A 25,373-nucleotide genomic window follows, 5' to 3' on the forward strand; every position below is an offset into this window, starting at 1 on the left:
ATGAGCTCTGGGCTCCACTATCTGACCTGTGTCTGTAGATCTATGAGCTCTGGGCTCCACTATCTGACCTGTGTCCATAGATCTATGAGCTCTGGTCTCCACTATCTGACCTGTGTTCATAGATCTATGAGCTCTGGGCTCCACTATCTGACCTGTGTCCATAGATCTGAGAGCTCTGGGCTCCACTATCTGACCTGTGTCCATAGATCTGAGAGCTCTGGGCTCCACTATCTGACCTGTGTCCATAGATCTATGAGCTCTGGGCTCCACGATCTGACCTGTGTCCATAGATCTATGAGCTCTGGTCTCCACTATCTGACCTGTGTCCATAGATCTGAGAGCTCTGGTCTCCACTATCTGACCTGTGTCCATAGATCTGAGAGCTCTGGGCTCCACTATCTGACCTGTGTCCATAGATCTGAGAGCTCTGGTCTCCACTATCTGACCTGTGTCCATAGATCTGAGAGCTCTGGGCTCCACTATCTGACCTGTGTCCATAGATCTGAGAGCTCTGGGCTCCACTATCTGACCTGTGTCCATAGATCTGAGAGCTCTGGGCTCCACTATCTGACCTGTGTCCATAGATCTGAGAGCTCTGCTGGGTTCATACCTGACTAACATCTCACCAAACCCATTCACACATTTATAACCAGCAGCAGAACTTTAAAGAGAACAGATGTAGACTTTGTGAGCACTTTCTACCGCCACCAGGAGGCATCTAGTCTGCCAGAAATGAAAAGGAAGAAGAAGAATTCTCCACTCTGTAGCTCTCATTCATCATTGGGACAAATATAAGAGTACAGTTATTTCAGAAGATGACATCTTCAAGTATTTGACCTCCTAGTGGACCAGTAAGTAACTCTGCTCCCAGCACAGGCTGAGAAAAAGGAGTTCACATCAGAGATGTAAATAGGCTTATACTCACCCTAGCGGTGGGAAATAGGTACTACAATATTTATTAATGTATACATAACTATAAAACCTAAACACATATGGCATGACAGCTAAGGACATGTTTTTTAACACTCACATTTTGATTTAAGGTATTTCAGACAAATTTAAAAGTTGAAAATTCACAATAATTCTACATATGGCCCTTTAAAGACTATTCTGAGGCTGACTGGGAGCCAAACACTTTACAACTGGAGTCATGTGTTCTGACCTGTTTGATCTGGTTCAGACCTGAGCTGCTAAGAAGATGTCACCCTACCAGGGTTGGGGTCAATTATAATTAGGGGAGTCCACATCCGATATCGATATCAGATAGCGGTCCGTTATTAGCCTGAAAACGAATATCAAATTCAAAATTCCAGATTTTCATATTTTGTTTTATTTATTTTATTCAATTATAGAATAGTGTAGATATTATGTTGAAGGTTAAAATGTATGTAAACAATGGTTAATAATAAATAGGTCAGTTTTTCTCATCTCTACTGTTGCTGACTATTGTTCTCTGTTTGAGTGACATCACTTGATCAAACCTTTTCTAACATTCCACACTACAAAATAAGTCATTATTATTTTTTATTAAAGAAAAGAGAGAGAGAAATATATATATATATATATAATTATAATTGTATTAGAAAAGATCTGTTGCTGTAGCATTCATAATTGAGTTACAATTGAGTTCAGATAACTGACTTTATAATTGTAATGGAAATTCTATAAAAACTGTCAATACCAAATGTGAGATAAGGCTATAGTGAGACCCTAAAAACCAGTTCAGATATGATGAGCAAATTTAAACTGGGCTGAAAATACAGTAAAGCATGAAAAATAACAAAAATATGAAAATACCCACATTTCAGAAGCATGGCAAATAAAAATAAAAAATATTTTGGATTTTCTTTTCTGAGATAAGGGGTTGTTTCTTTCAGATTCAGTAGTTGTCATTAATTGTAATTGACTTTCAGGGGAAAAATAATAATGGTAAAAAATGCTGGTCACAGTAACTGTTACAAACTAATCATTGAATTGTAATTGAACATACAGTAAATAACTGACTTCGTAATTGTCATGGAAATTATATAAAAATTGCTATTTACAATTTAATTAAACGCAAAGCTGGGGAACCATGATACAGTTCTATGTCTTACACATACAGTACGTAGTTAATAATGATTAAAATATGTTTCATATCAAGTTTACCTGAGGTTGGATCATTTTAACATTTAAAAAAAAAAAAATCATAAATCTAAGGCTATACTGACAAAAAAATGCTTGGATGTCCACACCAATGTATAATATTAATATTAATAAGATCATTGATTAGGAAGCTTAACAAGGTAACAAACAGACGATAAACTAATTAGATGATATTTAACATTTTTAGTGTATTTTAGAGCTGATATGAGACATGAGTCAAACTGATGCATTATCATAGGAAATGTTTTATGGGGTTATTTATTAAAGGTTCACTAATTGTGATTAATTGTAATTGAATTGTAGTAATTGAAAGCATAATTGACTTTCAGGTGAAAACAATTAAAATTTTCATTGTAATTGGAAAAAAGGCTGCTCAATGTAATCATAATGCAGTTGTAATTAAACATGGATAATTGAAGATGTAATTGTAATTTAAAAACGTAATTGACCCCAACCCTGCTAAGAGCTAACCATTTCATAAAAGGAAGAGACCACGTAAAAAGTACACGTCTTACTGTCAATAAACCATAAAAACATGTCACATGTTGTGTGAAATAAATATTAGCATTAAACTAATATCACTATTCATCCATCCAGACTTGTGTCACGCAATATTTTAATTACAGAGATATTTATCAACCATAACTTTATGTAACTCATTATCAAATATAAAATAAACTAGATTCAGCAGCAATGGTTTATATTAAATAGTAAAAACACTAGTAGAGTTAGTTTTACTTTTATGTGCCTTATTTAAACAAAATAAAATAAATATAAATGAGGAAATCAATAAATAATTAACAATAATTACATTTTACTATATTTCATCAGTACTTGAACTTAATTGATGTAGTTTAGTAGCCTTTGTCATTATTATGGTGATAGATTTATAGTCAAACAATTAGGCTGAATTGGTGTTTATTTATCATTACTGTGATAAATAAATGGTAAATGGACTTGATTTATATAGAGCTTTATCACCACTGAAACAGTCTGAAAGCGCTTTACATATCAGCTCATTCACCCATTCACACACCAGTGGGACAGGACTGCCATGCAAGGCACTAGTCGACCACTGGGAGCAACTTAGGGTTCAGTGTCTTGCCCAAGGACACTTCAACACATCGTCAGGTACTGGGATCGAACCCCAACCTCTCGATCAGAAGACGACCCTAAGCCACGGTGTCAATTCCATTTTTCAATTATTTATGCTCACGTACAACCCAATTATGATTACGGTGACCGGCATATTTGCCAGTTACAGTTAAAATGAGAATTATTATTTTCCCCCTAAAATTCAATTACAATTAAGTTCTCAATTACTTAGTTCAAATATAATGAATCACAATTACTGAGCTTGAAATAAATAACCCCATAACAAATGTTTATGCCTTATGAGAGCCTCATTTCTCATGTCTTATTTTTTAAAAATTCCAAAATGTTTCTATTTTTATGCCTTACTGGATTTTTACCCCAGTTTAAGTGTGCTCATCATATTTAACTAGTTTTTAAGTTCTTACCATAGCCTTATATAAAAAAAAAATCCAAAATGTATCTATTTTTAAGCCTTACTAAAGCCTTATCGCAGAAAAAATAAAATTAAAATATTGTTATGCCTTATGATAGCTTTATCTAAAAAATCCTACATTTTTCTGTTTTCATGCCTTACCTAAAAAAATGTTAATGCTCTGGCACTGACAGTTTTTATAGAATAATGACAATTACAAATACAATGTCAATTATCTGAACTCAATTACAAATTAACTAGGATTACAACAGCAACAGATTTTTTCAAATACAATCACAACTATGTCATAATAGTAATTAATTATCAATTACGCCATTACAATTATAATTGACCCCAACCCTGGGATAAATTTTGTAGTCTATATCGCCCCTCCCAAGGTTGGGCTCAATTACATTTTTCAGTTTCAATTACGTCTTCAATTACCCATGTTCAAATACAATTCAATTATGATTACAGCGACCAGCTTTTTTTCCAATTACAATTAAATTACTATTATTTCTTATCCTCCGAAAGTCAATTACAATTACGTGCTCAATTACTAAAGTTCAATTACAATTAATCACAATTACTGAGCCTGAAATAAATAAACTAATAAAAGTTAACCTTCCTCTTGTGTTAGCATCTCTTATGCTAACGGGTCCTAAATCAGCTGTAAAATACACTAAAAAAATATCTATCATCTAATTCAGCGATTCTCAACTGGTGGGTCGGGACCCAAAAGTTGGTCGCAGAACTGTACTGGGTGGGTCGTGAACAGCTCTTCAAAAATAACAAATACTTAATGTCTCTCATGTTGGACTTGTCTTTTATTTCAAAATAACCTTTTCTTTTGACAAGCATGCTGTAAAATGCATGTTGCAAAGAAAAATATATGGATTTATGTTTTAAAAAATATTATATATACAGTATGTGTATGTTTTCAACAGCTATTTTTGAAAAACTAAATTGAACTGGTTGAATTCTAAAATAAATAAATGGGTCGTGATTTAATGACCGTGGAAAAATGTGGGTCCCAGGATGAGACCAGTTGAGAACCCCTGATCTAATTTATTTCATATCTATTGGCTACCTTGTTAGGATTCCTAATCAATAAAAATATAGGTTTAAATATTTTTAGTGTGGGTGTCTGAGCCTTTTGCGTCAGTGTATATATATATATATATATATATATATATATATATATTTTTAAATGGTTAAATGTGGAAAAGCTTGACATGAAAGATATTTTAATAAATATTAACTACATATATGTGTAGAAATGTACATATATAACGGTAACATGGTTCAACAGTTTAGCGTTAAATCATAATTTACATTTTCTATAGAATTTTCATGGTAATTACAATTACAAAGTCAATTATCTGAACTCAATTACGAAAGATTTTTAAAATTATAATTAAAATTATGCATAATTGTAATTAATTATCAATTACGCAATTACAATTATAATCGACCCCAACCCTGGCCCCTCCCTCCTCACCTTTAACTTCTTGCCTTTATACGGGTTCTTCACAAACTCAATGGCGTCCACAATGAGCTCCGTCATCGTGCGGTACTTCCTCACCTGAAACACAGAAAAACTTTCAGGACCTTCTTCATCGGCTGGCTGGAACTGGGAGTGGAACCTCACCTCAGTGGAAACCTTCTGCCACTTCTGACGGCACATGTCTCCGGTGAAGCTGCTGAAGCCCACTTTCTCCCAGTCAAAGTGCGACTCTGTGGTTTTGTACTTCATGCCGTCCTCGTCTGGCAACTGACTGCGAATCCTCTCCAGCAGAGTCAAACAGTCCTCCTTGCTCCAGGAATCTAAACAGATCAACAACTGTGAGGACACACGGACACAACACGGAATCGTGCACACACACGAATACACACACAAACACACATGGTGGATTGAGGACAATACAGGAAGAGGCAGGACGCTGGAGTCAGAACGCAGAAACGTGAGGAAGTGTTGGAAGGAGTGAGATCAGTGGACATGATGCTTGATGCACGGCTCACCCTCAGTCTTCACCCTGGCACCATGAGCCGTGGAGATGCTACCGCCGCCGTTCATTGTGCAGCGACCCACAGAGACGACTCACCGACTCTCTGCTGCAAAACACACAAACGTGCATTTATCACTAGGGATGCACCGAAATGAAAATTTGTGGCCGAAGCCGAATAAATAATAAACGCTTGGCCGAATGCGGTTGTTAAGTTTTTCACAATTTTTTTAATAGTGCATAAATAGCCTAGAATACATTTTTAGACATGTTTTTTTTTTTAAAGAAAGTTAATTTTTATTGAATATTCTGACATTTTTTTAAATATTCCAGTGGCCTTTGCTTTTCATAAAAAGCACAACAAAGTTTTTCATTTATATTAGGCCTTCAAATAAAACAAAACATGCATTCCAAAAAAAGCTAAAGTGCACTAAAAAAAAAAAATCACTTAATAATGGTTTAGCTGCAGTGATATAAATCATTTAGCCTCATTCAGAGGAACAAAGTTGAAAAAGTTCTGTTTCCTCCCTCTCTTGTTATTCCACGTTTTGTAAAAACAAAGTCAGCTTTAAACGGGACAGTTGGATTTTGCCCACGTTGGTAGGTGACGTCACCTAACACGCCTCCTAGAATGTGAGCTCCTCCCTCTCCAACTATCGAACAGCTAAAACAACACTGCTGTTTAATATAGAATATATATTATACTTTATTACCATATATGTAAATACAAACTGCACTACTTTTTCTGCTGCCAATCGTGTTGAGAGTCACTGCTTGGAGCCACGAACACATTGTTTACACACATTAGCTGTTAGCACTCCATGCTAATGCTACACCAGCCTATGTGGCGAGACCCGGTGTAGTGTAATCAGGAAACGATGGGGATGTTTACAAATTTGTGGCTGACAGCGCTAACAACGGACTCGGTTGTGCAAATGGACGGTTTCCAACTTTTACACGGTGACGGACGACGGAGAGGGGAAAGGAGAGAGTCTGGCTGTGTTTGTGCGTGGAAAGGAGGAGCTGCTGCTGCTCCTGCAGCAACGTACACACACTTTTCCGACTCAAAAATCACTGCACGCTATTTGATTGCGTCATTGCGTCACACGCTACTATTGCCTATTATCTTGCTTTTAACTCACAAAACCGAATGCCGAATGTTGCTTTTTTTGCAATATTCGGCCGAATATTCGGTGCATCCCTATTTATTACACAATGACAGCATGGACTTGTGTTGCACACGGGAGGGAGACAGCGGTTAAAGGGATCCTTAAACCCTTTAAATGTCCTGATTTTTAGATCTATGTCGAACAAAACACATTATTATGCACCATGTTCATTTCATTAACTTTGAAAATTGGGACTACTTCACAGTTTTAGAGCCTGTGTTCCTCCATCTTGAAATCATGTGATTGATGATGTCACATGACCCCACTGCCTGTAAACATCCCATTGTTTTCTATTGGAGTGAAGCATTCAGCCTGATTTTATATGATTTAATTATTATTTTTTTATTTACATTTCATGATTTTTTTGGTGTTTTATTTAAAAAAGAATTGTACATTTTGACAAACCTTTTATTTTATACAGATGCTTTTGTGGAAAATAAATTAAGTTCCAATTGTGGTAGATTGTGTCTCTTCCTTTTTAAGTTTATACATGAGATGTTTACTGTATGTAAGAGACCTTACCAACATTTATTACCAACAATAAACGTGGGGCTTGAAAGTAACTAGTAACTTTGACTTTGAGTACTATTTAAATGAGCTACTTTTTACTTGTACTTTAGTATTTTATGTATGACTTATTACTTGTACTTGAGTACAATTTCAATCAAATAACAATCTACTCAAGTAGATTGAGTAGCTACATCAGTACTCTTTACACCTCTGTTGATGTGTATCACTGAGTAACTGGTGAAATGTTTCCCCTGTCCCTGACTGACCCATAACCCTCCATTGATGGCCTGGGATCAGTTGTTGACCAGTAACGGTGGTGGCTCAGGGACCGCCAGTAGCGGGCCGTCGGGCTCATGCTCGGCCGGTAATGGCGTCTCTCCCCCGGCAGGAGTCAGCACGCAGCTTCCGCTGGCACTCACACACACCGAGAGGCTCCAGGCAGCAGCGTGAAACGTTTACTGTATGTAGAGTAATTTATGATCCATGGATCAAATATAATCCATAGATTTACCACATAAACAGTCGCAACTTCGACACGGACAATCGCGATTATGTTCAAAATCAAATGTTAAATGTTAGCTTATTGCATTTTTATTTCGTTAGCATTGACACGTGTGATAAAAAACTATGTTTTTGTATCAAATCGTTTCGCAGTCGGACGCTGAAAATGAACAATGCGGGTGCTTAGCGGGCGGGATGTTTAGCAGCTGCCCAACAGCCCTCACTGCCAAGCCGCCATGAATGTTCAGGAGACTCGGGGACGAACGTTCAAAAAACGCTGAACATGTGCCTATAAATCGCATTTGGGCACTTACCAGCTGCTTGAGATTAGTCGCGGGGACACGATGCACTATATTGTAATCCTCAGGCGGGTTTTTCGACTTTAAAAGTGAGTATTTTGTCCAGTCGTAAACCCCGGGGAGTCAGGTCGAAACGAATCCGACAAAAGGAGCGTCTAGTTCGGTATGAAACTCCGCCCAGCGCCGCAGGGGGAGGAACTCCGGGGGAAAACACGAGCACAAAGGCGGAGGATGAAACCAGAGACAGCGGCGAGATGAGCAGCCAAAGCCGCTGAAAGCCTCCCCACACCTACAAGTAGCCGTAGACAATTATTTTTAACTCTGTTAACCAGGAAAAAACATAAATACCTTGTTTTTAAGAAGAAATGTGCCTCTCGCACTTTAACCTGCTGCGGGTACCGATGGTTAAGTGGCGGAGGGAGCCAAGGCTGGGGCCCGGGTAACCCGCCGCCGTAGGACAGTCTGTCTTCTCTGGCAGCGAACAGGTCAGCGGCCCGGTGCGAACACCTCGACCTGGTGCGGTGTTAAACCGCGGCTCAAACACTTGCGTATCAGCCTGCATTCTCCAGGAGACAGCCCGCATCCACATGGCACCCTGCCCGCTGAGGAAGAACTGTCTGCGGCTACCGCTCCCAGAGCCACCGGCCCCCCTCCCTGGACATCCAGGAAGTTTAGTGTAACCAGTCACATGTTGAAGCATTTCATGTCTTTACACGTGGGCTGGCCTTTATTGTGTGTGTTTGTGTGAGACAGCCTTTCATTTATTAATATGTGTTTCTCTGGGTTTTGTAAGATAATGAACCAATAATCAAAGATTCTGTTTGAGAATGAAATCCTGACACTCAGACTCAGTACTCGCTCACACACTTGAGACATTTTAGTTTTGTGGTACTGGAATTCCAAGTGACTTTTTGGGTTCAAATTTTTAAAGCTTATATTGTCGAAACACTATAAGCACAAGTGACAATACGCACAACTATAACATCACATTTCACATCTCTCACCTTCAAACAGTCGACTTTACCCCATTCCTCCAATTTCCTACCCTGACTCCCTCTTCCCGGTTCCCTTCCCCTCACCTAAATGTAACACCGCCCTCTCTTTTTATATTCTCTCTCTAATAAAGGTTTTCCTACCGTTCCTTATTAAATAAATTTATTTATTTAATTGCAATAACAAAAAATGCATTGCTGTCTTAAAAAGATTGCACTTCTTGTAGTGTTGACCTTCGACAGCATGTGCAGACAAAGTAAAAAAAAAAAAGCTTATTTTGTGCTGTGTTGTGGAATTGAACCCCAGTAAGACACCATATAATCTGTCCCTACAGATGAGCTCATAGCGTTGATACAAATGAATTTGGACTGTATTCATGAAGTAAACGCAACAGCTAATGCAGAGCCTACGATAAACAAAGTAGTGGTCTAACATTAGTAAAGTTCTAACACTCGCTGAGACTCAGAGTTAGAGTTTACCCATTTCTGTTTCATCTTCTGTCCCTAAGATCAGGGTTTCTCAAATGGGGGTACGTGTACTCCCTATGGGTATGCAATGTAGGGGTGGGAACCTCTGGGTACTTCACGATACGTTACGCGATACACAGCTCACGATAACGATTATCTCACGATAAGACAATACTGCGATCATCGATATATTGGTCAGAAATCAATCTACAATAATCTATGACATGACAAGAAAAAAAAAGATGAAGTGAAAAAATACAATTTTTATTTTATATCTCTGAAAGACAATAAACTGAAAAAGTGTCCTATGAACAGTGACACTATTTTAGTGCAACATTTCTGTAAATAAGTGTCATTATACCAATGTAAACCAGTAAGTATCTCCAATAGTGCTTTATGTAAACAAAAAATAGGGTCTTTCTTACCAGTGACACCATTATAGTGAAAGATTCCAGTAAACAATATATTGGTTCCTTCAACAAACAGTGATAGCATTTCTGTGAAGATCTACATTTTAGTGAAAAAGCAGAAAAGGTTTTGAAAATAATAAAATAAATCTTAAATCCAAAAAAAAAAAAAAAAATCCATACTTAGCGCGATCATATCGATAATCAATCGTGCGAAGAAGAAAAAAAAAAAAGCGATTATATTGCCATATCGAGATAACGTCACACTCCTAATGCACTGTCACTACAGGGGGTACTTGAGAGAGAGAGAGGAAAATTAACAAATAAAAGCATCTGATGTTCTTTCCTTTTTCTGATTTATATTTATTTGTTTTCATCACCATATTTGCTGTTGTTTCTCGGTTCAGAAGTGTCAAATTTTTTGGAAAAGGGGCAAAAATGGGACAAAGGAAATTGCATAATGGCCAAAGAAAAAGGTAAAGGGGGTAAAAAAGTTTCTCCCTTTTAAGGTTTTCTGGGGGAATAACAATTAAAAATAACAGCTTTATCATGGTTTTAATAAATTAATGTAAGAAACTAAATTGGGAGTCGACGTTTGCCCTACCCTGAGGATTTGACATTAATATTCTATCCTAACTATTATTTTGATCGTTGTATATGACATTCAAATGCCTTGTTATATATAACAATCTCGTATTTATATATCAACATATATGTATATATTCTGCACTTTTGCTCGATGAAAAAAACAAAAACAAAAAAAAAAGTTTTTCACTACTCACGTGCTTTCCTGATTTGTTGTGCTACGTAATAAGGCGGAGCTGCCACTAGGGGGCGTTAGTGTCCATAATGACAAACATCAAAGAGAATAAAAGGTCAACTCAGTGACCAAGCAGAACATTTCTTTCAGCTGTTTTAACAGTTATCTTTTCATTAGTTCTTCTCTGTGCTTTCCTTTAAGGAAACGGCTTTAATTTACTGTATTTGGAAATAAATACGTCAATATTTTACACGGTGCTAGAGGGCGGTAGTGCAGCTGGACGTGCCCTGTTTCAAGCTGCAGAGGAAGAAAGAAGGCACACCACGTCTGTGTAATCAAACCGACGAAGAAGAAATCCAGCAGCAGGAAGTTGGTTAGCATGTTTAGCTAGCTGTCGGATGCACCGATGTGAGCTGTCCGGGCTGAACTGTGAGTTTCTACTTTCTCTGCTCAGTCACTGACAGTGGGATCTACTGGGAGGGTAAATGGGATGTTTACTGTCCCAATACTGAGGTAGATAAGTAGGTCGGTAGGTAAAAAAGTAGATAGATAGGTAGGTAGCCCAGCGGCTTACTGTGTGTGTTAGTTAGCTTACTGAGCACTGACTGTGGTGACAGCTGCTGTCTGTAACACAACATCTCCTGCTTTAAGACATAAGATCTAACTGCACGTCGGTGTGTCTGTGATTACAGTCTGTCTTTGTCTGTGATACACTGACTATCTCCAGCAGGGCTCGTTTGTTAATCTCTAAACAAATGAATTCTAGTAATTATTAATGAACTAATATCCAGAGGTGTAAAGTGTACTGATGTATCCTACTCAAGTAGAAGTACTGTTACATTGTACTCAAGTACAAGTAAGTCATACATAAAATACTCAAGTACAAGTAAAAAATAGCTCAATTAAATGATACTCAAAGTAAAAGTTACTATAGTTACTTTCCTCCCTACGTTTATTATTTTAATGTAGAAATTTATATATATTTGTGCATTTTGACAAACCTTTTGTTTTATACAGATGCCTTTGTGGAAAATTAATTACGTTCCAATTGTGGTAGATTGTGTCTTCCTAAAAAATGACAAAACTGCACAAAATTAATCAAGAATATACAAAACAACAAGAACAATACACAAATCATCAACATGAAAATACACAAAATGACAGAAAACTACACAGCACAACAAGAAAATACACACAATGACAACAAAAAACTTCAAAATGATGACAAAAAAACTACAAAATGACAACAAAAAACTACAAAATAACAGAAAACTACACAAAAATCAGAGGTGTAAAGAGTATTGATATCTCCTACTCAAGTAGAAATACTGTTACTTGATAGAAATTGTACTCAAGTACAAGTACATGTAAGTCATACATAAAATACACAAGTACAAGTAAAAAGTAGCTCAATTAAATAGTACTCATAGTAAAAGTTACTAGCTACTTTCACCCCCCATGTTTATTGTTTAATAAATCTTGGTACGGGTCCTTTACATACAGTAAACATCTCATGTAGAAACTTAAAAATGGAAGAGACAAAATCTCACAGTTAGAACTTAATTTATTTTCCACAAATACATCTGCATAAAATAAAAGGTTTGTCAAAATTATTTAAAAAAATAAAATATATATATAAAAAATATAATATAAGAACATATGGATTATAATTATAAATATAGGTCTACAGTTTATAAAGAGACCTTGTCTCAAACAAACTCGCACACAGCTGCTGATCCACGTGTGTAAAGCCTCTCCTCTCCACTTGGGGGCAGTATCTAAGTCTGCTGAATATTGATTCCATTTACCGACACAAAAACAGATACTTTAATAATATCTAATAACGTCACTGGTATTCACTGCAGTGTCACCACAATCACTGCAGCCTTCATGCGTCTCCTGCTTATCATAGTACAAAACCTGGTATGACAAAAAATACTTTTTTTTTTTTACTAATGTGTATGAATTTTTTTTATTAGTAATACAATTTAATAATTTCACTGTAATGTACTGTAGACAAATTAAACTCTGTCCAAACATCAAAGGGTTTCTGTTGATCACACTGCTACACTTGGGGTGGCAAAAATACTTGTTCATAATTTGAATGAGTTTTTATTATAAAAGTAAAAAATAGTAAATATCTAATCTATTTCATTAAATTAATGGTTCAATAATCAATTAACAATAAAACAGTTTAAGAAGGTGTCCTCTTTTTATTTCCTCCTATTTGTCGGTTGTTGAGGTTCAGCCTGAATAGTTTATTGGTATATTAATGTCTGATTCTCTTTGTGGTGAGGATTCTAAGTTTAATTACTGTACACTATTATTTATTTGGCCAAACTGGTGCACTGGGGGGCTTTGCCATTTTGACTCTGTGTTATATCAAATATAGCAGGGCTCTAGACCGCGACTAATTTGGTCGCATATGCGAGTATTGTTTCAGTGTGTGCGAGTGAAACTTTCATCTGGTCGCATCTGTGCGAGTGCGTATAGTGACTTTATTTTGTGACAGAGCGGCTGAATGCCTCGTCATGTCCCACAGAGTGCACACCTCTCTCTCGTTCTGCGCTGCGGGTGATGAGACGATGCACGCTCATGCACTAACTAGGCTACGAGTAAAGCAACGGTGAATGCGCCTGACCAGATGTTCAGATGTGGTACTCCCAGGGGAAGAGGGTTAGGAGACCCCACTATAAAAGCTGGACGGTGGACCCTCTGAATTGAATTCCATGGGGTGAAGCAATGCAGATGCTGAGTTGGTTATGCTACTGTTAAGTTAATTCAAGTACAGCATTTCTACAAAATAAAAAAACAGAATACATGTAACCTGTTGTTATGCTTTGCTGTTATTTAAAACATTTTTGTTACATCTTCTTTTAAAATTATATAAAATAAATGACCTGTTATTTCATCCACTGCTTGTTGTAGAAAAACTTAATATTGACACTAAAACATTTAGCAAATAAGTCACTGTCAATCTTTAAACTATGCTATGTCAACTTTTCATCAGCATGCATGGCTATGCTGTACTTTTGTTGGTAAATGGAATTGATCTGGAATTCAATACTTAAAAATACAGATGAATGGTATTACACATGAAAAATAGCCTTCTGGCTAAATCTGGTACATTTTCTATCTGGGATATTAATGTACACTGTCCCTGGTAAATAAACCAATACATAAAATAAATCCAAAAATAATTTACTCGGCAACGGTAGGGTGTAGAAATGTAATTCATTACTTCTTTTAAAACATGATTAAGTACAAGTAAAAGTAGTTATTTAGAATTACAGTATACTCAAAAAGTACCCATAAAAGCAGCTCAGTTACAGTAACATGAGTACTTGTAATCCATTACTTTCACTTCTGCTATTATCTCATAACAAACCTTTATGTGAAGTTATTTATCCAATCAAATCTCGTGTGTGTGTCTGTCTTTCTGTCTGTCTGTCTGTCTGTCTTTGCAGTACTGACACACTATCTGTCATAAGCTAGATAATTATATCCTGGATTTATCTCCATTAGCTTCACCTAACCAAACATTGTCTGTCAGACAGAAGCTGTCCTATGAATCTAGATCACAACAACATAAGTTAAACCAGGGGTGGGCAACTCCAGTCTTCAAGGGCCGGATTCCTGAGACTTTTAGATGTGTCCCTGCTCCAACACACCTGGTTGAAACCAATGTGTTGTCATCAAGCTCTGCAGAAGCAGATAACGAGCCATTCATTTAATTCAGGTGTGTTGGAGCAGGGGCACATCTAAAAGTCATAGGAATCTGGCCCTCGAGGACTGGAGTTGCCCACCCCTGAGTTAAACAGTTGATTTCAGCGTGGTTACGTGCGCGATCTAGTGACAGAGGAGGAGATTACAGCGTCAGACCAATCACAATCACTGAAAAACTGTGGAGCCACTTACGTCACAATTGAGGAATAATTCTTTAAAAATGTAAAGAATTAAAATCCATAATTCAGACCAAAAACAACACTGTTGCTGCAGTAAAAGTAGAAAATAATCCATGCAGGAATTGATGCATGTTAATTACTTGTCTGTGGCTCTGATGCTGTGTTCAAACAGATCAACCTACATCATAAGGTGGAATATATTTATATTTTATATTATCTACAGGACTGTGGCTCTCAGCATCAACACAGAATACATGAATGAATTTATCGGTCTGAAAGCGCCCAATGCTCACAGGTTTAATCAGCTGACTAATGTAGGTCAGATGATAAGATATAAATATGTTTCCTATAGGGTGTCTTTGGTAAATAAAGGATAAATATTCTCTTTCCTCTCAGTGTCACATCAAATCCACTCAGAGACGTGTTCACACAAAGATCATCCTTTTATTGGACAGGCCGCTTTCTAAGAGAACTGATTCGTCAGGAGGCGGGACTTTAGTGCTCACTTAGATCCTAGCCAGAACTAAACCTGGTCCCAACCAGGTTAGTCGTTCAGCCTGTCACCGTGGTGATTTAGCCCCGTAAGAAGTTATGCAGCTTCGTAGTCCAGCACACACTGATTAAATCCTGGAAGTTAGCGCGACAAGAGGAAATCTGACTTGGTATGTGTGACCTGTGCTGATGTGCTCAGGGGTTGCCGTGGGTGATGGCGTTGATCGAAGGCGTCGGCGATGAGGTGACGTTGCTGTTCGGCTCCCTGCTGGTCCTGATGGTGCTGTTTCTCGCCTGGATCTCCACCCGCACCCCTGAGCTCTTGGAACAGCCCATCTCCTGGCACCGAATAGGCTCCGACCTTCAGGACACGCCCCTTCCCACCGACACAGCCTCGGCCTCCGGCTCTGTGACGGAGACGTCCACTACTCCTGCCACCGCCAGCCAGGATGAAGAGGGCAGCGAGCCCGGGGGAGGACAGGGTGTGAGGAACAGAGGAGGTGGAGAGGACCATGTGGCTCAGAGGAACATGGTGGTCAGACTGAAATTCCTCAATGACACAGAAAGGACGGCTCAAGTCCAACCACAGGACACCATCGGATACATCAAACGGTAACTCATCCATTATTCTGTTCCCACGGAGCTACATCTGTGGATTACTTCCATTTACTGACTTTTTTAAAGGGATCCTCCTGTTTTTACAAATGTGACCTAAAACCTTCTAAATGTCCTTATTAGTAGATCTATGTCTAACAAAACGCATTATTATACACTAGGGGTGGGTGATGTGAAAAAAAAATCATATCACGATTTTTTTCTTAAAATCAGGATCACGATTTTTTTCATTCAGATCATTTAAATTATTTTAAAATAATTTAACAATAAAACAAACCAACTCACCTCCTTAAAATCCTTACTCTAAATGGAAAAAGATTATTTAAGTTAGCGTGATTAACAAAAATTTGAAAGCCTCATTTCACACAGTTTAGGCAATAATATCCTTTACAAGATAAAACGTTACTGCTTTGGTTACATTAGGCCTGGATGATATGGACCAATATTCATATCTCTATATTTTTCATCAAAATGGCAATAGGTGATATAAACCATTTATTTTTATTTTCACTATAGTTTCACAAGTAAAAACATGAATGGGTCAAAGACAGTGGAGAAAAATACCACAAAGATCCATTTACAGTGCATACAGAAAGTATTTACAGCGCTTCGCTTTTCACACATTTCATCATGTTACAGCCTTATTCCAAAAGGGATTCAATTCATTTTTTTCCTCAAAATTCTACACACAATACCCCATAATGACAACATGAAAAACATTTTTTTTAAATGTTTGCAAATTTATTTGAAATAAAGACTGAAAATATAACATGTACATAAGTATTCACAGTCTTTGCTCAGTACTTTGTTGTGGCACCTTTGGCAGCAATTACGGCCTCAAGTCTTTTGGAATATGAAGCCACAAGCTTGGCACATCTATCTGTGGCCACTTTGGCCCATTCCTCTTTACAGAACCTCTAGAGCTCCATCATGTTATATGGGGAGCGTCGGTGCACAGCCATTTTCAGATCCCTCCAGAGATGTTCAATGAGATTCAAGTCTGGGCTCTGGCTGGGCCACTCTAGGACATTCACAAAGTTGTCCTGAAGCCACTCCTTCCATATCTTGGTTATGTGTTTAGGGTCGTTGTCCTGTTGAAAGATAAACCGTCGCCCCAGTCTGAGGTCAAGAGCACTCTGGACCAGGTTTTCCTCCAGGATGTTTCTGTACATTACTGCATAAATTTTTCCCTCAATGTTGACTAGTCTACCGGTTCCTGCTGCTGAAAAACATCCCCACAGCATGATGCTGCCACCACCATGCTTCACTGTAGGGATGGTATTGGCCAGGTGATGAGCGGTGCCTGGTGTCCTCCAAACATTACGCTTGGCATTCACGACAAAGAGTTCAATCTTTGTCTCATCAGACCAGAGAATTTTGTTTCTCATGGTCTGAGAGTTTTTCAGATGCCTTTTGGCAAACTCCAGGTGGGCTGTCATGTGCCTTTTACTAAGGAGTGGCTAACGTCTGGCCACTCTACCATACAGGCCTGATTGGTGCAGTGTTGCAGCGATGATCATCCTGCTGGAAGGTTCTCTTCTCTCCACAGAGGAACCCTGGAGCTCTGTCAGTGACCATCGGGTTGTTAGTCACCTCCCTCACTAAAGCCCTTCTTCCCCGATCACTCAGTTTAGAGGGACGACCAGCTCTAGGAAGAGTCCTGGTGGTTACAAACTTCTTCCATTTATGGATGATGGAGGTCACTGTGCTCATTGGGACCTTTAAAGCAGCAGAAATGTTTCTGTACCCTTCCCCAGACCTGTGCCTTCAGACAATCCTGTCTCAGAGGTCTACAGACAATTCCTTCGACTTCATGCTTGTTTTGTGGTCTGACATACACTGTTATCTGTGGGACCTTATATAGACAGGTGTGTGCCTTTCCAAATCATGTTCAATCAACTGAATTTACCACAGGTGGACTCCAGTTAGGCTGTAGAAACATCTCAAGGATGATCAGTGGAAACAGAATGAACCTCAGCTCAATTTTGAGCTTGATCTCAAAGGCTGTGAATACTTATGTACAAGTGATTTCTTCGTTTTTTATTTTTAGATAAATCTGCCAAAAATCTCAAACAAACATTTTTAAGTTGTCATTATGGGGTATTATGTGTAGAATTTTGAGGAAAAGAGTGAATTTAATCCCTTTTGGAATAAGGCTGTAACATGATGAAATGTGGGAAAAGCGAGAAAAGCGCTGTGAACACTTTCCGTATGCACTTTATTAATCACTAGCAGCACAATATCTACATTTTATGCCATTTTTTACTTTTTTCTTCATTAAGGCTGAAATGTGATTAAATTCTGTAGTGTTGCTTCTTTCAGGGCAGCTCTGAGTTGCTGAAAGTAGTTTTTAAAGTCAACATAATGCGATATGATTTGGTTCAACATGATGCAAATAAATTATAACAAAAATTTAAATAGGAAATAAGTAGCTGAAATTCAGTATGGTGCTAGAGGCATAGGATTTATTCTTGTATTCCTTATAAGCAGCAAATTTAACAAAACACATTTTGCTTCTAGTCTCTACCAGTATCTCTCTATGCATCACTTCATGTAACTTCTTTTTAGCCTTTTAAAAAGGACAACAAAAAAGAGGCATTTTCACAAGTAGTGTTGGGATTTGGAACCAGATTCAATATAAGCAATAGGAATCAGGTTCCTCACATTTGAAACCTGTTTAACACACTGTCACAACTTAAACAGTAAACAGTAAGACAACATCACGCTCAATGAATGACTTAAAGTTACACTTTCAATAGTACAATGTTCATATTCAGATACTAAAATGAACTCTTCTGCAGGTATTAGGTAGGGATGCCACCAAATATATTCGGCCGAATATTGCAAAAATGGCAACATTCGGCCTTCGATTTAGTGAGTTAAAAGCACGGCCGAATAGTAGCGTGTGACGCAATCAAATGCCGTGCAGTGATTTGAGTTGGAAAAGTGTGTGCGCGTTACTGCAGAACCAGAAACAGCTCCTCCTTTCCACACACAAACACAGCTCCCTAAAAACCCCCATCGTTTCCTGATTACACTACACCGGGCCTCGCTGCATAGGCTGGTGTAGCATTAGCACGGAGTGCTAACAGCTGATGTGTGTAAGCAATGGGTTCGTGGCTCCAAGCAGTGACTCCCATCACGATTGGCAGCAGAAAAAGTAGTGCAGTTTGGGCGTCCAGTAGTGCAGTTTGTATTTACATACATATGGCAATAAATTATAATATATATTCTATATTAAAGAGCAGTGTTGTTTTAGCTGTTAGATAGTTGGAGAGGGAGGAGCTCACATTCTAGGAGGCGTGTTAGGTGACATCACCTGCCAACGTGGGCAAAATCCAAATGTCCCGTTTAAAGCTGACTTTGTTTTTACAAAACGTGGAATAACATTGAGGGGGGAAATAGAACTTTTTCAACTTTGTTCCTCTGAATGAGGCTAAAGGATGTATATCACTGTAGCTAAACCATTATTAAGTGATTTTTTTCATCATACCTCCCCTTAATTGCACTTTAACTTTTTTTTGGATGCGTGTTTTGTTTTATTTGAAAGGCTAATATAAATGAAAAACTTTGTTGTGCTTTTTACGAAAAGCAAAGGCTACTGGAATATTTAAAACAATTCTTTAAAAAACATGTCTAAAAATGTATTCTTGGCTATTTATGCACTACTTAAAAAAATAGTGAAAAACTTAACAACCGCATTTGATATTTGGTATTCGGCCAAGCGTTTATATTTTATTCGGCCTCAAATTTTCATGGGCTTTCATAGGGTAATGCAGTAGTGAGGAGGAGAAAACTTTCTAATATTAATAATAACCTTTCACTATTAGGTCTTTCACAACTGTTAGTGCAAAGAAAGATGCAAACTATTATTTAACACAGCTGCTGTAAACAGACCCTCACTGAGTCATATTTAATGTCCATAAGACAAATGAAATAAAATAAAATACACTTTTGAGAACAGATCTGGTGTCAGTTATGTCTTTATCATAACTGAAAACAGGAACAAGCGGATCTGAAAATTACGGAGACCCAGACATGACATGGTAAAAAAAAAAAAAAAACTAATTCGTGGCCACGAAGTAAGTATAACGTGCGCACGAAATACTCATTTGTGGCCACAAAATACGTTGCTGGTGGTTAGCGACTTGTTGCTATAACAACGGCACATGCAGTCATAGAGAAGCAGGTGCTGAGCTGCCCTCATGGATACCGTGTTGCATTCATTTATGTCGTCCAACTGTTAAAAGTGTTAATAAGTGAGTGTATGTAGCTCTGTGTGTACAGACGCATCACATGCACAACATTCGACTTTTTGATGCTCAGTAAACTCATCGCGCCTGTTGTAAACAGGAAATGACGTGTTTTTTCTAAGTTTGTGTTGCTTGTTCATATTTTATAATTTACAATTTGTGCTATAATTTGATGAAGCAATGAACACGTGTGTACAATATGCCTTGTAAAAACAAAAAACACTTTAAATTGCTTTAACGCGGTGACAGGGTGCCACCCTCTACCAGGTGGTAGTGTCTCAGCCCCTTTAGGTAGTTTAGTGTTGTTGGTTGTGTGTGAATGTGTGTACTCGGGTGTATAGTCTGTATGTGTGGGTGTCATCCGTCTGTCTCTGTGCGCGTCACTGTCACTGTGTGTGCACGTGTCCCTGCTGGTCTGTGAGAGTCTCGTGTTCTTTATGGGTCGTATGGGTGTGAGTGATCAGTAGATCAGAGAGTGATCGTGTGTTGTATGAATGTTTGAGTCCATCAGCAGTAGAAAAAAGAGGACCTGTTAGTGTGGCTGGAGAAGCGCTCGTTTTCCTTGGGGGACCAGGACGGTGGGCGATGGGTTAGGGTTAGGGTTGTGCGCACCGGTTTTTTGTTTGATTTAATTTGGGGGTTAAATATTAAGTATGGGTGACAGAGTTGGCGCCAGGCAGTATTAAATGGGGTAGGCATTCAGAAAACTGCGGGTGGGGCACAAAAACACTCCCACAGTCACATGCCAACCAAGGATCTTAGATTTGGTGTCGTCAGCCATTATTTTGACCAAGATATGCACAAGTTTGTGTTTTTATAGCTAGCTAGAACATTTTACTCGTTAATAATTTGCGCATATTTGGCCCGAACAAAATTCTTTGCTGAACTTTAGATCAGGTCCAAAGGAAGTCTCTAAGTGACAAGTTTCACGCTGATTGGACAAAACCCCAAGGAGGAGTTTGAAAAAGTAAGTTTTTGATGTGTAGTGACTTACAAGAGCAAAATGCCGTGGGAGTGGGCGTGGCCTATGTCAGAAGATGTGACTATGTAGGGAAAACGTGGATTTGAAGTTTATGAAGATGTGAATTAAAATGTGAAAGTTAAAAGGCAAAATGTGTTGGCAATTATAGCGCCACCAAGTGGCGCATTTTTTTGGTATGGGTGGTCTGTGTGGTCTTCTATATCTACCCTGTAAATTTCACAGCCCTCAACATAATAATTCAGCTGAAATAAATGTTTGTTTATTTGTATGTTCTGATGTAATAAGCCACACCCACTTTGACCAATCGCGATTAACTTTGAGATATGGCCTCAGGAGTGACCCAAAATCATACCCACCAAATTTGGTAAAAATCGGTCTTACCATTTAAGAAATATAAATATCCCATATTTGCAGCGCCCCCTGGTGGCCTACATTATTCAAATTTGGAGCATACCCTCACAGTCACATTCCAACCAAGAATTTCAGATTTGGTGGTGTTAGTATTTATTTTGACCAAGATATGCACCAGTTCGTGTTTTTATAGCTAGCTAGGAAACTTTACTCGTTAATAATTTGCCCCAACAAAATGATTTTATCAACTTTAGATCAGGTCCAACTGAAGACACTGTGTGCCAAGTTTCACGCTGATTGGGCAAAATCCCAAGAAGGAGTTTGAAAAAGTAGGTTTTCCAATTTTTGCGATTTTGCTCCGACAAAAGTTTAGGCGGAAATGGGTGTGGCCGAGCCCAGCTGATTCAGTGCTATTCAGGGAGTCTGTGGATATGAAGTTTTTGAATGTGCGACATACGGGAGTTACAGGCCAAAACGTGTTGACCTTGGTTATAGCACCTGGTGGACATATGTAAGTTTTTGCGTCCAAGGTACGCGGAGGGTTCTGGATCCACCCTCCAAAGGGCACCGCCCTCTCTTGCACGGTTTAGCCTGCAGCACCACTTTTACCGGGGGAAACATAATAATAAAAATCCTTACGATTACAATAGGGTTCCTAGCACCACTGGGCCTGGGGAACCGCGTATGCTTACATACGCGGTTCCCCAGGCCCCGGGGGCTTGGCCCCCTAAAACGACCATTCAACATTTAAACATGACTCTACTACAGCAAACAGCGTATGAAAGCGTACAAAAGTACGGTGGCATAAAACTTTTTTGTGAGTGGGTGGGTCCATAACCTCCTCAGCAGTAACGGCTATAATGTAAACAAACCTGCTAAACATCTTAACAACGTTAGCCTGAAAGTCAAGGATACAACCGGTTTGTTTGTCACATACTTATATATTATTACTGAATTGTACGTTATGACATGTAGTGAAATAGCATTAGGGTGTTCAGCTTTAGGTGTGCAGTGTGCAACGGGGTGAAAGAAAGAAGGTAAATAATAGTAAATGACCATTAAACGACAACCTATTGAATGTGTGTACCTTTCGTTTTTTTATTTTGTTTCAAAACCAAATTGAAAAAACAGGTTGGTTTTTATGTTTTATTGATTTAAAACCAGAAACAGAAAAACGGAAAAACCAAACAAGCAGCATTTTTCTGTTTTAAAATTAAATCTGGTTTTGTTTGTGTGATATTTGGATATTTAAGGGAAACTAGAACAAGAGCTTCATGTTTTAATCTCACCACACAGAACGACTGACAGACGGACTTTTATTCTGCTGCGTTTGATAAAAATGTATCATGTTTTCCACCTCACACTGATGGCAGAGGTATAATTTGTGTGTCAATGATGTTTTGTTAAAGAGTTACTGATGCTGGAAGTCTGAATCTGTGAATATCTGCCAACTTTACTGAACAGTGTTACGGTCCAAATAGTATCCAGATAAACTGGTGACTGGGCGGACTTTTGCTCCTGGTCCGGAAATGAAAAGGAGCAACGTATAAGTCACATTACTGGTGAATTGAAACGTTATTAATAAATTAAAAATCAAAACCAAAAAATAGATGTTACGTAAAACATGTACATGTGTGGAACCAGAGGTGGTGTAATGAATCTACTGGTGCTCCTCGTTTCTTATGATCAACTTCTGTGTGTGTTGACAGCTGCTGTTAGCGATATTTATAACGTACAAAATATTTTTTTTCTACCCTAAAAAAAGTTCTAATTCTTTTTTGCAAAAGTGTCAAATGGTAGAAGTTCTAACATCTATTGTTCCTCACACCAGCCTCACCGTTAATAGCCAGTCACCAGTTTATTTAGATACTATTTGGACCATTACACTGCGATACAAAACTACAGCGTGAGCAGCTTTTTACGAGCTAAAACATCCACAGGCTGAATGAAGACATGAGCAGAACCAGGAAAACTGCTGGAATAAATGCTAAACAGTCCTACGCTTGATGCTGGCAGGGGTCGGTTCACTTCTTCACTACAGTGGGTTCAGTCAGTCTAAGGTTGGTCAAACTGCAGTTAGAAACCTGCACAGTGTGTTTGTCCGTCGCTGTGTTCAGAAGAGGAGCAGGTGCAGAGCGGTCGTATCCCATGTTAGTGCGCTCGGGAGGCTCTGCTTTGGGAACCCTCTTCATACCAGTCAACCTACGAACTATTGTTTGAATAAAACTTTCATCAAACCTTCTGTGTCTGGGTAATACACTGTTTAACCTGGTCGGGACACAGTACCGATACACGGGGCAATGGAAATGACCCACATCTCTGCACTGTAAAGTGCAATGGCAAATCAACATATCTAAAACAAACAGAAGCAAAATAAAATGATTATTACAGACAAACCCTAGACTAACCCTAACCCTAACTTGTATAACTAATAGGAGCATTTTTTTTATCAGCATTGATATCAGGTGTACATTTACACAATAGCCTGTCTGCGTGCATGTGAATCTTACCTTTAAATGTTATTGCATTTTTTACATGTGCATCAAAGTGCTTCTCCAACTTCTAAAACTTAAATGACTTCAGTTTAGGACAAATGGATCAGTGATAACGCTCGCAGCACGTTGCGCAGCAGCCTACCTCAGGTTTCAAGTTGCTGACAAAAATAGAAACATGCATGTGAAAAATAAAAACATTTAAAACAGGGGTGCCCAATCCTGGTCCTCAAGAGCCACTATCCACTATTTTAGATCATTTAGCAACTTTTTACGTCATTTAACAGTTTTTTTTTTTTTTTTTTACATCATTTTCAGTCAAATTAACAAATTTTTTTGTGAACAAAAAGAGGATAAAAGCTGTTGTGACCTGAAAAGTAATCTGTGCTGTGGCGTTTTTCAGGACCTACTTTGCGGGCCAGGAGGGCCAGGTGCGTCTCATCTACCAGGGCCAGCTGCTGCAGGATGACGCCCAGACGCTGGCCTCTCTGAATCTCGCCCACAACTGTGTCCTGCACTGCCACATCTCCCAGCATGTGGGCGGAGCCGCTGCCAGTGCCCAGCGGCCCGCCGACCAGGTCCAGGTGGCCCTGAACGTAGGCAGTTTGATGGTGCCCCTGCTGGTGCTCATGTTGTCCGTGTTATGGTACTGTCAGATCCAGTACCGCCAGTTCTTCACGGCCCCGGCCACGGCGTCACTGGTCGGGGTCACCATCCTGCTCAGCCTCGTAGCCTTTGGAGTCTACCGCCGCTAGCTGCTCTTTCATTGGCTGCTCAGCTCACAGGTTTCCATGGAGATGCTCTTGTTTTTTTTTTTGTTTTTTTTTTAAAAGCATTTTTAGTTTTAATCAGTTTCACAAAACCTTTTGAACTAATCATTACCAAATATTGACTAATGATCCTCTAGGCTCCACCTCCAATATACAAAAATGTAACAAGTGCGTTTCTCAAGCAGCCAGACACAGACAATCAAACACACGTGACAATAAAGCAGTGGAAACGTGCGTTCATAAAGTTACGCCGTCGGCGTCTAAACCTTTTGCCAGAATAGGACGTGAACTAGGAGTTGAATCAGCTTCTTTCAATGGTTATCGTCTTTGTGTCTTTCAGCTGATTATCTTTGCTTGGGTTTTATTCAAACTTTATTCAAACACTTCATGCTTTTCATGGTTGGACAAATCTATTAAACCATTTATTTGTGTCTTTGTGTGTTCTGTCTTTCCTTGCATGTAGCCACAACTCAGTTAATTCCTGTTCAATGGTGAGTTGAGTGAATGAGTTGCTTGTAAAGCAAGATTTAGTTCACTTCTACCCAATGTAGAAATGTATCCTTAACTTTCATAGTATGTATTCAGTTAATATAAACGATCTGTAGTTTATTTGTTAAAATGGAAATTCTTCTGTGGTTGCTATGATAACTTATGGACGCCAAAGAACTGCAAACCATAAGCAGATTAATATCCATTCATGGACCGAGTGGATGTTGTAATTATTTTGTTAAAACCTTTCTTGTTTTCAT

The 25,373-nt window shown here is 38.6% G+C and overlaps 2 protein-coding genes across 3 annotated transcripts in view; one reads left to right on the forward strand and one right to left on the reverse strand.

Moving 5' to 3' along the window:
• Positions 1-8,806, reverse strand: part of ubtfl (upstream binding transcription factor, like) — a 39,380-nt gene extending 30,574 nt beyond the window's left edge. Inside the window, exons 1-4 of one of the 2 annotated variants that reach the window (XM_028472966.1) lie at positions 8,486-8,806; positions 5,559-5,767; positions 5,304-5,479; positions 5,154-5,237 (exon numbers count right to left, since the gene is read on the reverse strand). In XM_028472966.1, coding sequence (XP_028328767.1) covers positions 5,154-5,237; positions 5,304-5,408 — 189 coding nt within the window. In that variant the 5' untranslated portion in view covers positions 5,409-5,479; positions 5,559-5,767; positions 8,486-8,806. Of the gene's footprint in view, positions 1-5,153; positions 5,238-5,303; positions 5,480-5,558; positions 5,768-8,152; positions 8,322-8,485 lie in introns of those variants that run through there. The other variant, XM_028472965.1, reaches the window with a different exon arrangement.
• A 2,237-nt stretch (positions 8,807-11,043) lies between these two features.
• On the forward strand, positions 11,044-25,057 carry tmub1 (transmembrane and ubiquitin-like domain containing 1). The gene is made up of 3 exons (XM_028473017.1): positions 11,044-11,193; positions 15,361-15,773; positions 24,258-25,057. The coding sequence occupies exons 2-3, from the start codon at positions 15,376-15,378 to the stop codon at positions 24,607-24,609; spliced, it is 750 nt and encodes a 249-aa protein (XP_028328818.1). The 5' UTR covers positions 11,044-11,193; positions 15,361-15,375; the 3' UTR covers positions 24,610-25,057.
• Positions 25,058-25,373: the final 316 nt, after the last annotated feature.

Source organism: Gouania willdenowi, chromosome 17 (genome assembly GCF_900634775.1).
Source record: "Gouania willdenowi chromosome 17, fGouWil2.1, whole genome shotgun sequence".
Lineage (NCBI taxonomy): Eukaryota > Metazoa > Chordata > Actinopteri > Blenniiformes > Gobiesocidae > Gouania > Gouania willdenowi.

What these genes read in the sequence shown, in the direction of transcription:
- tmub1 (XM_028473017.1), top strand. Translation starts at nt 15,376, where the DNA reads ATGGCGTTGATCGAAGGCGTCGGCGATGAGGTGACGTTGCTGTTCGGC. An exon ending in ACCATCGGATACATCAAACG is followed by an intron (nt 15,774 to 24,257) that starts GTAACTCATCCA and finishes GGCGTTTTTCAG; the next exon opens with GACCTACTTTGCGGGCCAGG.